Here is a 15,411-nt window from a genome sequence, read left to right as displayed (position 1 = left end):
TCTTCGTTATGTTAGTTCCGTATATAGAGATATATTTTTTGGTTTCACTTTTGATACATAATGGTCTCTTAATATGTTCCACACTTTACGTCCATCATTCAAGGCATCTTTTATAATCAGAGACAGACTTCTGTCATCTAAGCATTGGATCAGTTCTGCAAAAACAGTTGTGTTCTTTTTGATAAATTCAGGGTCATTAGAATTCTCTGGTTGAGATTGAATAAGATTGTGTAGTTTTCGTATCCTTAAATACCTCAGAAATTTCATCTGCCACAATTCGAATTTAGATTCCAACCCGTTAAAGCAAAGTCGATGGCTGGGCCCAAAACCTGCTAAGTGTTGAGCCATTATGTTGAACAAAGATGGTGATAGTAAATCAAATTAGCGAAGAATCAATGCAGTCATGATCTTGAGTGTTGAGTGTTTTCTAGGACAAAGATGGTAGCATTAGATCGGTGAAGAATCAATGTAATCTGGATTAGTAGTGGTTCAGTCTTGTCAAGACCAAGACTGATAGCGAACCGACTTGAATCCAAAATTCGATACTTTTATAATGAGGTTGGAGGCTTCCCATTGGTTGATTGTCCTAATGTTATAAATAAGATCGCCCAAATCCTTGTGGTCATACCCTCATTATGAATTCAAAAATATTTTAACACTATTATTGTGATAACTTATTCGAGTTTGACTCTGAACCGTCTGAAATACTGATGCGCTTTTTATTAATGGTATCAGGTTATCAGACAATCATCCAACTCCATTAAAGGCATTTCAATCAATTTCGGATCAGTTGAAATATGCAGTTGCTTTAAAAGTTAATTTCAGTTCTATTATGGCTCGGTGTAAGAAATGGCTTATTTCGTTTAATCCTTTTAAGACTCAGCTATTATCTTTCAACTACAGGTGTGTCCTTTTCTTCCTGAGATTTTTATGGATGGCTCTGTTCTCGATGAGAAATCAACAAAATCTTTCTTTCTCATGAAATCTTTCTTAGGATCCATATATTAAATGCATTACTCTTTCTGCTTCTTGTAAAATCACTTCTCTCTATCACTCTAAACACTTTTTCACATCCAAGCCTGTTCTCTATCTCTACAAATCTACTATCAAACCATATATGGAGTATTGTTATCATATTTGGGTTAGTGAATCTCTGCCCCATGTGAAGATTCTTGATAAGCTACAGAAACATATCTGTAATTTGAGTGCCCCCACACTTTCTTTTTCACTGCAACTTCTCCCTCATAGATGTGATGTTGCTAGTCTCAGTCTTTTCTACACATACTATTATGGCAGGTGTTCCTCAGAATTGTCTGATCTATTCCCTGCTTCCTTTGTTCCAGCTCGCTTGACTCGGTGGTCTTGACGTCTCCATTAATTCGCTGTTTTAATACCTTATTGCAATACAGCTTCTTATTCCAGTAGCTTCTTTCCAAGGACAACAATGTTGTGGAACTCTCTTCCTCCTCAATATTTTCCTTCTACTTAAAGCCTTAGTCTTTTCAAGACTAAGGTCAATAGGCAACTCCTGTCTTTGCAATAATCAGCTATCATTTTTGTTAGCTTCTTACATTAAGTGGCTTCGTGCCTTGTCTCGAGCGATTTCTATAAAAAAAACTCTAACGATGATCTGTGTAAGAACGAACTTCTAGTGATTAATAATAACAATTATAATAATAATTTAACTACTACTACTACTACTACTACTACTAACAATAATAATAATAATAAATAATAATAATAATAATAATAATAATAATAATAATAATAATAATAATAAATAAATAAAAATTAAAAAAAAAAGTAAATAAAATGATATTCTTTGCTCTTTCTAACTTTTTAAATTTAGGAATCGAGTTTAATTTTGTGTGGTTTGTGTTGTCGAAACTTGTTACCGGAAGCACCGGTTAGTTCAAACAACCCAGAACTTTATATATTGGAGAATTTTAGAAATGTCACCGAATTTTATTGTTTAGATTTATTCCCTTACGCAAACGGAAAATCTACAATGGATAAAAGATATTATTGTGATTTTTGTGATAAATCTTTTACAGATATTCCCGCAAACAGAAAGAAACATATCAATGGAACTTATCATCAACGGATGAGAAAGGAACATTATGATTCTTTTCGTGGTAAGTATATTTTCTACCTGGTTCAAATTGCAACAAATTTAGACATGCCCGATGCCGTCAGTTTCAAACATATTCTCAGAATTTGCTTCTAACTACGGTGCTTACTTAATAATAAAAGAAAAAAAAATAGATAAACAAACAGCAAATAACTGTTACCAAACGCTAGAAAGCGTAACTACGCTACTCTGATAAAATCCGGGAGAAAACGTTTAAATATAATAAAATTATCAGGAATATATACGTATATAATAAAACGAAAAAAAAAAATCACGACCTACCGTAACAATTTCTGTTTTGTTCTTGTAACAAATCTTTAAGGGGGAGGGGGGGATTAACGTAATTTTAAAATTCTTTTTTTTATATATTATAATAAATAAAAGGTGCGGGTTTGGGGTTTGTATTACTGTACACTACAGTACACATAGATTCGAAAAAGTTGTCAAAAAACAAATATATAACAAATAAATGTTATCAAAGGCAAGATAAGTTACTTTTCTACCAAACTGGATATATTTTTCGTGTTTTTATTCAATATAACATGTTTATTCAGCTCGAAAAGCATACAGTGTTTACTGATGTATTGGAAAATTCAAAATGGCGCCCGACACTCTCTTTAACACGGTAAGTTCAGGAAAAGATGTTATAAATAATAAACTAGATAAAATACTGTTAGAAATTCGCTCATTATATGTTACCGTGACATATTTTGACATATATTCGGTGTTTTTTAAATAGTATTTTATCTAGTTTATTATTTATAACACCTTTTCCCAAACTTACCATGTTAAAGAGAGTGTCGGGCGCCATTTTAAATTTTCCAATACATTGGTAAACACTGCATGTTTTTCGAGCTGAATAAACATGTTACATTGAATAAAAACAAAAAAAATGTATCCAGTTTGGTAGAAAAGTAACTTATCTTGCCTTTGATAATATTTGTTTGTTATATATTTGTTTTTTGACAACTTTTTCGAATCTGTGTGTACAGTAATACAAACCCCTAAATGTTATTTCAGCCCGGTTCAATGATAAAATTTTAAATAAGCATTTTTTTTTTAATCAAACAAAACTGAACAAAACCGTCCTGTTTTTTGTTTATGTATTATTTACTTACATTTCTTTCTTTATCTGTGTAACTAATGTAAACTTTTTTTTTTCTTCTGTGGAGTGGGATTGGGCAACCGATTTAAAAAAAAAAAAAAAAAAAAAAAAAAAAAATTTTATTAATTAATCCAGCCGGGATATTCTCTTAGGATTTTCTACGGTTGCTGTATCAGATGATTTTAAAGTAGAGTGAGAAGAGACAGATGTGGAAGAAACTTCGCCAACCCAATCACTCAGGTAGCTTTCTGATATATGGCTTAAGATGGAGACAAAAGGATCATTATCAAATTTCTGTCTCCACATAAACTTGAAAAGATAACTGTCGAGAAGCTCCCAGTTGGTCCCATTTATGTTTTTTACCCACCTCCTAGATTGTCTGCTCCTTTACCATGCATTGATTGGCATCTTATGGTCGGACAAATCTACTTTTGAAAAAATTTTCCCACCATTTAGTTTGGCAAAAATCTCTTCCGGGCTTGGTAAAGGGTAATGGTGATCTTGTAGCATATTATTTAACCCGGTTGAAAAATCTCCACAGACTCGAATTTGTTCAGATTTCTTTAAGTACACCGTAGGCGCTGCCCAAACGCTAATTTCGATTTTAGATAAAATGCCCGTTCTTTCAAGTCTAATTCGCTATCTATTTTGTCTAATCCGGCGAACGGCACGTTCCGTTTTTTCTTAAATACTGGTGTTGCATCCTTTTTTTAGCTTGAACGAAGCTTTAAATTTATTACATCTTCCCAGTCCCATAGTAAATATTTCTGGGAATTCGTTCTTTAGTTTATTTTTAATATTTTCTGACGTCGTGGTGCAGCTGGTTATTTTTTTTTACAAAAAGCGTTCATCGGTTTATCCCAAGGGTTGAATTTTTCAATAAAATCTGTTCCCAATAAATTCTGGCTTTCTTTAATTACGAAGATTTTCAATTTCTTCGTCGTGCCATTTAAATTAATGGGCAGGCCGACTTCTTCGAATTTGATTTCGTCTCCTGTCACCGTTCTAGCACCCTTACTTGACTTTTTCAGAGTCGGTTTATCCAGTTTTTTCCAAGTGCTAACGTTTATTACCGACAAATCTGCTCAAGAATCAAGTTGAAATTTTATTTGTTTGCTGAAAATATTAACCAACACATATTTTCGTAAATTGTCTTTCTCTTTGTCGTTTGTTCTCATTTGGTGTACTCTATATTTTGTTCTGCAACAAATACTCTTATGTCCGACTTTGTTGCAATTGAAGCATCTGATATTTTTGTAAGGACAATCCTTTCTCCAATGTTTTTCATCACATCTTCCGCAATTATTACTTGGTCCCGATTTTTTTATAGTTCCTTTGACTTGAATCGTAATTTCGTTTTCTGCAATTAGAGTTGAGTATTTATAACTCGCGTAATCTTTTGGATTTTGACGAGTCTCGCACTTTCTTTGCCCTGCGTTTATGCCAGATTTTTTAATCTTCCTTATGTACGACACTGCTGCTTCTTCTATATCTCTGGAGTCTTTTTTTAGTGATACTGCCCTTTGACACTCTTCTGCTAACTTTTGCAGTGTCAGACCTTGTTCTGTCTCTAATTTTGAGAGAACGCGTCTTCGGATCTCTGAATTTTTTGTAGAAACTAGCCCCTGTGCAAAAATTAAACATTTGAAGTCGTCCACCATAAGTTCCGATAATTTAAAATTGTCGCAGTGTTTATTCACTACTGACGCATATGTCAGGTAGTCCTGCTCCTCCATTTTCTTAAGGTTCATACACGACCATCTCTTGTGAAAAAGAGACATGTTCGGTCCGAATAACTCCTTAAGAAGTTTTACAGTCTCAGCGAAGTCTAACTGATTCGTTCTCCTTGACAATATGAAATCAACAAATTTGCAATGTTCACTGGTACCAAGCTTTCGAAGTAATAAACTTACTTTCTTTGCGTTTGACAAGCTTTCGCAATCTGTTTCGAAAATATCTTCATACCTCTTGAAGTATGCCTCAAAAGTTTTATCCTCTTCTGGTAGGTACATGAACACATCTATGCTATTCACAATTGTTGCGTTGGAAAAAGCCGTATTGCTTTCCTGTGCAGAATTAGTCGTTAATCTTTCCAATAAATCTTTTTGAACAAGTTGCATTTGCTCTATACATTTAAGAAGCCGTTCATTCTGTAATGTGTCTCTTTCTTGTTGTTCTTTTTTCTGTAATTTGTCTCTTTCTTGTTGACGCATTTGCATTTCCACGAATAACTTGATAAGATTCTCCATTTTGTTTTCCAAATAAGTAAATCAGTCACTTTTACAATTTCCTTTCTTTAATAACTACGAACAACCGATTCCTTTTGTTACGTTATTAATTATGTACAAGAAAGAAAAAAATCCCTTAGTATACTGAGAAAAAAAAAATTACTTTTTCTTTCAAAACAGTCTACCTAATAAGTTCACGGTATCCTAGCGAAACACTTTTTCTTTTCTTTTTTTTTGTGTGCACTTTGCAGAAAAGGTTACTACAACTTTCAAGTTTTTTTTTTTCTCGTAGGCACTTTGAAATAAAGTGCTTGCTGTTTTTTTTATTTATTTATTTATTTTTTTTTTTTTTTCAAGTAGTCACAAAAAAAAATCTTGGTGACAATTTCGTAGTTGCTGTGTTTTAAACATTGAATTTCCGAGTGAATTATTTTTCAATCTTTGACGAGTAAGTATTTCCTGAATACCACTGTTGAGTTTGATAGCGTATTTTCTCACGCGTAAATCTTTTTTCGAAATCCTGTCGCCACTGTTGTGTCTGTATCAATAACAGCACGAACGCAGAAAGTGAAGGTAAAACAAATATATTAAGACGAAAATATAATACATATTTACAAAGGTGCAGTTGTACTGCAGTTGGAAGATTGTCCGGCAGAGGGCGTGTTAAAATCTTTCATGGAACAACCAGCACATGCGTCTTGCCTATCCGGCGTTCGAACACAGCTCTCCGGTCTTGCTGACTTGATACCTTTATCTATATCTTTTCACTCACGTATGCTAATTAGTGGGCGTCTCCACAACATTAGTAATAAAATTCAGTCATTTCTTAGACTGAACTATATCTGGTATAACTACACTTAAGTTTGTTTGACTTGTTCACCAAGTTTCATACATGAATATCCAACAGTCTTTGTTTTATTGCTGTTGATATCTTCCAAATGTGCATATTTGGATGCATGGTCATAAAATTATCAATACCCCCGACATACTCATCTCTTGACATTTCCCTGATTTGGGTTGTAATGACCCTCTTCAGTAACGGAATAGTCTGGGGTTGATTTAATATACCCCCCCTCCCTCATAAAAATCTATAGAATTAGGGTTCAATGAGTGTGAAACTCATTTAATATCACTAAAGTGTTTCCAATGGCAATAAAACAGACTGAAACTTGGATTATTTCAGTGACTGAAATTTATTTGTACTAGATATGGTTGGATTGCAGAAAGAATTATGAATTCTATTAACAATTCTATGAGATGCATTTTTTTTAATTATACCATTCAGTCGGTTATCAAAACCTTCACAATTTCCCCATGGGAAATCTTATGAACTAATGCATATCATGATATTGTGAGTGATTTCAATAATATTTTAGTTGCAATTCTTGGCTGACTCAAAAAAAAAAAAAAAAAAATCATTAAAAAGTATTAATGTAAAATTTAAAATATTTTTTATACTTGTAGAATTAGTAAATATCAGGATTTATTTGATGATGAAAACCCACTCTTCATTTACCTCAAGGAGAATGCCAGGATTGGGATTGAGACCCAAAATTTAACTTTGCTTCATTTTTTTTTTTTTTTTTTGTTTTACAGTGGTCACCACTTATCAAGGCCCGGAAGCCACTCAGGGATAAGGGTTATTGCATTCATCATACAAAGATGGTGCTTGAAGACCTAAATATGCTGACTACCAAATGATTTTATTTAAAATACCAAGTCACATTACATCTAGGTCGGGAGATGTGACAACATTAAGTTTTTTGCAGGGAGGTGTCTACATGCTCCTTCATACAGTGCATAAGATTCTCAAATGGTCACCCATTTGGTACTGATCAGGCTCAACATTGCTTAATTTCAGTGATCTACTCAGAACCAGTGTGTCAATGGGATTATGCTATGCTTTTACTAATAACCTTGGAAACGTATGAACTAAAGAGTAAAGTAGACAAGACTTTCAAGCCTTGATTGTGCAACAAATTTAGGAAAAAAAACTTTTAAATAACACCTTCCTCTGCTTATCCCAGCAGCGTTTCCAATCGTCTTGAACTTTTTCTTACTAATAGATTAATGCTAGTTTTGGAGAAGTGCAATAAATTATACACCATTTGCTTCATTAGAGACTTTGTTCAGACATTCTTAGTTTCATTGTTTCTCAAGACTTAAAGAAGACCTTTTTATATGTAAAATAACGTATTTAAATATCACAATGTTTTAATTTATCTTTTATGACTTTTATCTTTCTTCAATTATCCTGTTTGCTTAACTGAAGTTTCATGTCTCCAAGATGATTGTAAACACCAACTGTTGACCTTTTTATTTTTACAGATGCAGAAAGTATTTTAGAAGAAGATGCTCGTAAAATTCCCTGTAAAGACTTACTGAGAAAAGGTAACTATGTGCTTGATATTGTGTCTAAAGATAGTCTTAAAAGAAAATGCGTCACTCATCAATATTGCGAGCTCACAAGTTGTTTCACAAAAAAATCCAAATTCAAAACTTTAATAAATGAAATACTATACAAACCTTAAGAGGAACTAAAATAAATTCTGCTGACCTTAAATTGCCTGTTATATTGCTGATGCAAAAGCATAGAAGGAATACATTTTTTAAATTCATTAAAATTTGGATGAAAATGGCTTCCAGTAGATTGTAGAAAGGCAGTTAATGGGTTATGTAGTTGAGACACTCATTTTAAATACTATTACCGGATTCTTATGACTTCAATATATCTACTGTTGATCGTGTTTGTCTATGTGCGCAAAAAATGTTACAAAGAGATGGCATCCGCCATTGAAATAGTTTGAAAGCATTAGGGGAAAAAATCCTTTCTGGTATAATTTTTCATATTAAGTTGTTTCGAGTTTGTTTTTTTTTTTTTGTTTTTTTTTCATTCTCAGGCTTTTCTCAGTAGTACGTAAACATCTAAAGTGTGTTGCATTTATGCATCAAATATAAATGTAAAAAAAAAAAAATACTAACTTTACATGTTAGTGGCCCCACTCTTTCATGGGATCTACAATACTCTCTCATCTATATATATATATATATATATATATATATAGAGCTCGCAAGTTAATCAAAAATAATAATACATTAAAATTCTCCAATATCACAAAGGAAACAAAACTACTCAATAGCTTCATCATCCAGATAAACTTTCTCCACATCGAGTTTTCAACAGTCTTCATCATCTTTCACACAAATTGGTTATTCTTTTTCAACCTGCCAGCAATTCCGCCACATTTTTTGTGTACCCAATTTTTTTTCTTAGATACCACAAAACCTAAAATTGCACTCAATTCTCTTTGTAGTATTCTCTATTATGAATTAAAAACTTCTGTTACTAGAGGAAATAATTTTCTGCATAAAAGCAGAATCTGTTTTTTTTTTTTTTTTGTGTCCGTGTCAATAAATTAACCATTTTATGTTTTACAGTTTTTTATTTTTATTTATTTTTTTTTTTTATTTATTCAAAGTTGAATAAATGACTATCCCTATTATTTTCTTGTTAAACTTGTCAATCAATAAATATACAATTGTTACAGAATTATTATTTTTTAAAGTTATTTTCACAAATATTTGTCCTTTTCCATTTTTAACATCTAGAAAAAAAATTAACAGAGTTTAGAAAAAGGAAAGAAAACGGGTTTGCGATTTTTCTGGGAAACTGTAGTAAGCCAGATAGGGTTTGAACTTGGAGACCATTACTAAAGTGGAAACTAGGCAAATAACGCTAACTTTTTTTTTTTTTTAATATTAAAAATAGTGAAGCATTATGTTTATTTTTATTTTTTATTTTTTTTTACTATTAATAAGATATTTACTGGAATCAAAATTAAAATTTGGAGAGGGGACTGTTGCTGAACTGAAAATGTGAAAAAAAGCAAATATTGTTTATATAGAAATTAGAAGAAGATAGATATGGAGATCAAAACAATAAGTTTTGTTTTTTATTCATGGAGATTTTTTAGCATATTTCTTGTAAATGTTTCTTAAGATGATGAAAAAAATATTTTTTTAAATGGAATTTTCCAATAGTTTACTGTTGTGGCCTTATTTTAGGGGTTCACAATATCAAACAGGAGAGTCGGTAAAGTCATGTCAATGATTAGGCTGGCATGGAATCTCTGATTAGAGAGTCCAAAATGGCTGCCTTTCACAGCAATGAGAGAGTCCATGTGAAGACAGGAATAGGGGTGTCAGTTACCCCAGAACACCCCTCTCCGAAGATTTATTTCCCTGAAATATAATTTTTTTCTCTTAGGGTTGACTTCCAAGGGGTTTTTTCTAGTGGAACGACGTATTTCCGTACTGGTTTGAGGAGGTTCCAGATCAAATGCCTCATATAGGAGGTCCATTGTCTCTTCTTCAGATGGAATTTCACTTGGCTCGTCTGAAGTGTGTTTGCGAATTTGGTTTAAGTGTTTCTTATGTGTGGAGTGTGGTCCTTCCACCATATAGACCATACGACCGATCCTGTTAATGATCGTTCCCCGCTCCCAGAAGGTACTATTATTTTTATGCATTTGGAAAAATATCTTTTCTCCCGGCATGTAGTTCTTCTTGGGTATCGTCAGCTTGGTGTGTTTTTTTTATTACATTTTCACCCCAAACAAGGCACATTGCCACTTTGGTGTAGGGGGCTACTATCAGGGGAAACATCTACTGGGGTACTATGTAGGGATTAGGGCAGCGAGATGTTGGTTCACGTTGCACTTGAACTTATGCATGTCAGTACAGTTGGGGAAGCAGTGACCTGGAATGGAATTCCAAAGTCTAGCAGTTCTGGGGAAGAAACTACTGGAGTAGAAAGATCTTTCTGCTTTGGTAATAACTTATCAAAAACTGGCCGTATTTTCCTTGCAAACATTACTTCCGCTGGAGACATCTGGGATGGTGTGTTTTCGTTGGGCGTTATGCGGTACACCTGAAGAAATTGTTGTAGGGCTTTTTCGGATGGCGTGTCCTTAGCCTTCTTCAAAGCTCTCTTCAGTGTGTCCACAAATCTTTCCGCTTGGCCGTTTGACTTGGGGTGGTATGTCGGAGTTGTAATGTGGTCCACTTGGAAGTCTCTAATGAACTCTTTAAAGTCCCCGGACGTAAACTGAGTGCCGTTATCTGACACTAAACAGTCGACCACTCCGAATCGTGCAAATAACTCATGAAGAGTTTTTATGGTGAAGTCTGTAGTTGGGCTCTTTCATCTAAAGACTTCGGGCCACTTGGAAAAACTGTCCACTATTATAAGGTAGTAGTGTCCATCAAGTGGTCCTGCATAGTCCACATGTATTCGTGACCATGGATAGTCGGCTTTGGGCCATGGACTGAATTGAATAGGTGGTGCTTTCGCAGCTAGAGCACATCCTCTGCATGATTTCACTTTTTCTTCAATGTCCTTGTCCATGCTTTTCCAGTACACGTATGAACGCATGAGGCTCTTCATTCTGGTGGCGCCAGGGTGTCCTGTGTGAAAATCCTTGAGGATTTTTTTATGTAGGGTCGCTGGAATAACTACTCTATCTCTGTATAGTAGAACCTGGTCGCACACTGAGAAAGCTTCTGCTACTTGTTCATCCGATTCCAGTTTTGCTTTGGTTTCTTTTATAAAATCGTCACTCTCGGCTTCTTTTCTTATGTCGTCTAGGGTAACCGGAAGTTCTTTCACTGTGTTACATAGAATCAAACTGTAGTCCTTCTCTGATTGAAGTGATGCGATAACAGAATCCTCAAACGGTTCTCCAGTTTTTGGTATTAACCGGGATAGGCCGTCAGCATGTCCTAACTTCTTTGATGGTAGAAACTCCATTTCGAAGTCGTAATTGAGTAGGATTGTTCCCCATCTTTGCAGTCTGTTTGCTGTATGTGTAGGCAATCCTTTTCTTGAACCAAAGATAGTGATGAGCGGCTTATGGTCCGTTTGAAGCTTAAAATGTCTTCCATGTAAAAATCTATTGAATTTAGTCACAGCGAAAATAATACTTAGAGATTCTTTCTCTATTTGGGAATAATTCTTTTCCGCCGGTAGTAGGGTTCTAGACGCATGTGCTATCGGTTTCGTTGAACCATCAGGCGTTTTATGTAGGATGCATGCGCCGATTCCATATGCGCTAGCGTCACTAGCGACGATTATGTCCAGTTTCGGATTATAATGGGTCAGGAACAGTTCTGATGTGAGCACGTTTTTTAGCTTTTCGAATGCAGTCTGGCATTCTGTGGTCCAATCCCAAACTTTGTCCTTCCTAAGTAGCTCGTTTAGGGGTGCACATAAAGTATGCAGGTTTGGAATAAAAGTCATGTGGCTCAGGCATATTTCTTATCACTGTGGACCTTTCAGGATCGGGCCGTCTACCGTTCTTGTCTATTATCTGACCAAGGTATTTAATTTGGTTGAGGAAAAATTCGCATTTGGTGTCTTTCAGTGTGAAGCCATACTCACTTATTTTTTCAAATACCCGAAAAACATGTCTTTTATGTTCTTCTATAGATTCACTTTTTACTAGAATGTCATCTAGGTATCCTATAGAAAAATCAAAGCCACTCAACATAGTGTCGATTATTTGCTGAAAGATAGCCGGGGCGACCTTGATCCCGAAAGCTAACCTATTAAACTTGAACAGTCCCCTGTGGGTGGTAATACACAAGAGTCTGGAGCTTTCTTCTTCCACGGGAATTTGTAGATATGCTTCGCTTAAATCTAGTTTTGAGAAAATTTTTCCTCCATTGAGTTTCGTAAATACTTCCTCGGGGCTAGGTAGCGGGTAATGGTGATCCCTTAGTGCTGCATTCAACCCTGTCGAGAAGTCTGTGCAGACTCTAATATCCATTGATTTTTTCTTTACGTATACAGTGGGGGCAGCCCACTCACTGTAGTCGACTTGGGTCAGTATTCCTGCCTTGACGAGTCTATCTAGCTCCTCGTCAATTTTTTGTATGGAGGCGAATGGTATGCTGCGTTTCTTTTTAAAAACCGGGGTGATGTTATCTTTTAATTCGAACTTCGCCTTCATTTTTGTGCAGCAGCCTAATTTGCCCGAAAAAACATTAGGAAATGACTCCATCAAGTCTTCCTTAAGTTTTTTTGCTTCGGCTGTAGGACTGTCTATTTTCTGACAAAAATCGCTCATGGGTGAGTCCCAGAGTTCAAATTGTTGAATCCAGTCTGTCCCGAAAAGATTATTTGATTTCTTTAACACAAACATTTTTAGTGTTAAAGTTTTGCCCTTCAATGTTACATTTGTAGTGACTTCACCTTCAAACCTAATGCGTTCTCCCATTACCGAGTGAGCCACTCTGTTGGTTTGTCTCATTTTTGGTTTGCCAATTTTACACCAAGTATTATAGTTTATTATGGACAAATCTGAGCCACTGTCAAGTTGAAGCTTTACGTTTTTGTACCCGATTTTGACTATTACGTACATTTTCATCTAGAATTCTCGTCATTTTGACGTAACTCTTGAGAGGTCCTTTTACTCTGCAATGCGAGGCTTTGTGGCCATTGCGTCTGCATAGATCGCATTTACGGGACCGGTAAGGGCAACGTGGTAAATCAGGCTTATTTTGGTGTGTTTCCTGAGTATTGCGTTTCGTTTTCACTTGACTTTTTGGGAAGAACGGTTTTTTATTTTGCACTTTCTTGATGCATGATACATTTGCCTCTTCTATATTTCTGGAGTCCTGTTTCTCAGAAATAATTCTTTGGCATTCCTCAGCCAATTTTTGAAGGGTAATGTCCGGTTCCTTTTCGAGTGTCTTCAATGCCCTGCGTCTGATTTCAGCGTCCTTGGTTGAGACTAAACCTTGAATAAAAATCAAGACCTTGAAATTGTCGGCCGTTAACGAAGATAATTTAAAATTATCACAATGCCTGTTCACGACTGACGCAAATGTTGTGTAGTCTTGGTCTTCTTTGCGAGTCAGGTTTATACATTTCCATCTCTTATGGAATAAACTAGTTTTCGGACAGTATAACTCCATTAAGGATTTTACAGCCTCGTCAAATGACAATTCGTTCGTCTGTTTTGGCAGTATATAGTCCACAAACTTACTATGTTCCATGGCTCCCAATTTTTGTAGTAAGAGACGAACCTTCATCTGATCGCTCCAAGTTTTACAATCAATTCTGAACACGTCGCCGAATCTGCAGAAATAGGCTTCAAAAGTTAATTCTTCATCAGGCCGGTACTGAAAAGTTTCCAACGCTGACCAGATTGCAGTTTGGGGAAAAAACGTCCTTGTCTGACTCTCTACTGTCTTTTTTAGATATAACCTTAGATAATATTTCCAACTTTCTCTTTGCTTGTTCTTGCATTTCAAGTATTTGGGCATTAAATTGTTTTCTTTCTTCTTCTCTTTCTTCTCTTCGTTTTCTTTCTTCTCTTTCTTCGAACCTTTCTGCTTCTCTTTGTTGTTTTTCCTCCTCCATTTGCTTTCTTTCTTCTTCTCTTTGCTTTTGTATTTCGGAGAACTGAGTCTGCTGCAACCGTATCATAGCAGCTATTTGTTTTGAAAGTTCTTCCATGTTGAAAAATAACTAGTCTCCGAATTTCTAGGTCTGAGAAATTTCACCAGGAAAAAAACAATTTTATGAAGATGATATATGAAATAAATATTCACACATGAGGAGGGACAGAAGAAAAAGAAGAAAAAAAAGTTCCGTGTTGTATCTTAGCAGAAAATGTAATAAGACACTTAAAAAGTTTTTGTTTAATTTCCATGAAAGGAAAAAAAAAAAATAGTGAATAACTGTACTATTTGTTGAAGTCAGAGAATTTTGCCAACATCAAAAGTATTTAAGAAATATCAGAGAGAGGAAAAAAAGAAAATCTTTTAAAGTTACCGTTTTTTTTTCTCTGAAGTCCATAAACTTTTTTAGTTTCGACTTTCAGTATTTTTCTAATTTCCTTTTGTTGTTTTTGTTGCTGAAATATTTTCCTTTTATAGAGTTGTATTTTTACAATCCTCGAATATGCTTTTATGGTCAGTACATATCCACATTGGCACGTTGGTAGAACTTGTTTCAATAAATAATTGTGGGTTAGATGCAAGTGTCCTATGTAGAGTCGGTTTAATGACTTTTCTGTTTCTGTTTTTATTTTTCTCGTTCACCGTAACAGAGAAAAAAAATGGTTGCTTGCCAGCTAACCACACGTGTTAAAAAATACAAAAGCGTAAATTCAAGTTCACCAATAACTTTTTTTTTTTTTTTTTTTTTGTTGAAAAAATGAAGTAAACTTGTTGAACTTTTTAAAACTGAATCCGAAAAATAGGAAACACGGGTGTTCAAAAATACAAAAACGTAAATTCAAGTTCACCAATAACTTTATTTTTCCAGCATAGAATGTAATCTATTTCGTTTTAAAACAAGAAATTGATTAGGACAGCAATATATATTTTTTTCTACTCACAGTTTTGGTTTGGCGATAACTTTCTTTTTTTTTTTTTTTCTTGTTCTTGAAAAAAAAGAAGTAAACTTGTTGAACTTTTCAAAGCTAGTAGAAAAATTTAAAGTTGAGTCAGAAAAACAGGAAAATAGACGTTTTTGATTATTAGTCCAAAGGAAAGGGTCCTTGTGAGGTTTTTTCATTCCTACGTCGCCAGATGTTATGGCCTTATTTTAGGGGTTCACAATATCAAACAGGAGAGTCGGTAAAGTCATGTCAACGATTAGGCTGGCATGGAATCTCTGATTAGAGAGTCCAAAATAGCTGCCTTTCACAGCGATGGGAGAGTCCATGTGAAGACAGGAATAGGGGTGTCAGTTACCCCAGAACATTTACCTCCAATATAAATTTAGGCTTTCTGTTTCTTATAATATACAATTATTTATTTTTCATTTTCTTTTTTTTAGGTTCTTGCACATTTGAACTGAACTGTAAGTTTTCTCACCTCACACCAGAAGCAAAGGCTGAACTCAAAAGAGAAAGTAAGTTTTGATTCATTGTTCT

The 15,411-nt window shown here is 34.6% G+C and overlaps 1 protein-coding gene across 1 annotated transcript in view; it reads left to right on the top strand.

The window, feature by feature from the left end:
* The first annotated feature begins 1,904 nt into the window (after positions 1–1,904).
* LOC145291236 (zinc finger matrin-type protein 5-like) overlaps positions 1,905–15,411 on the top strand; it is a 29,207-nt gene continuing 15,700 nt past the window's right edge. The window contains exons 1-3 of the mRNA XM_080136839.1: positions 1,905–2,135; positions 7,793–7,855; positions 15,315–15,389. Coding sequence (XP_079992965.1) covers positions 2,009–2,135; positions 7,793–7,855; positions 15,315–15,389 — 265 coding nt within the window. The 5' untranslated portion in view covers positions 1,905–2,008. The remainder of the gene's footprint in view (positions 2,136–7,792; positions 7,856–15,314; positions 15,390–15,411) is intronic.

Source organism: Euprymna scolopes, chromosome 2 (assembly GCF_053919585.1).
Source record: "Euprymna scolopes isolate OS-2025 chromosome 2, ASM5391958v1, whole genome shotgun sequence".
In the NCBI taxonomy this organism is placed as follows: domain Eukaryota; kingdom Metazoa; phylum Mollusca; class Cephalopoda; order Sepiida; family Sepiolidae; genus Euprymna; species Euprymna scolopes.
This window is presented reverse-complemented; position numbering and strand designations above follow the sequence as displayed.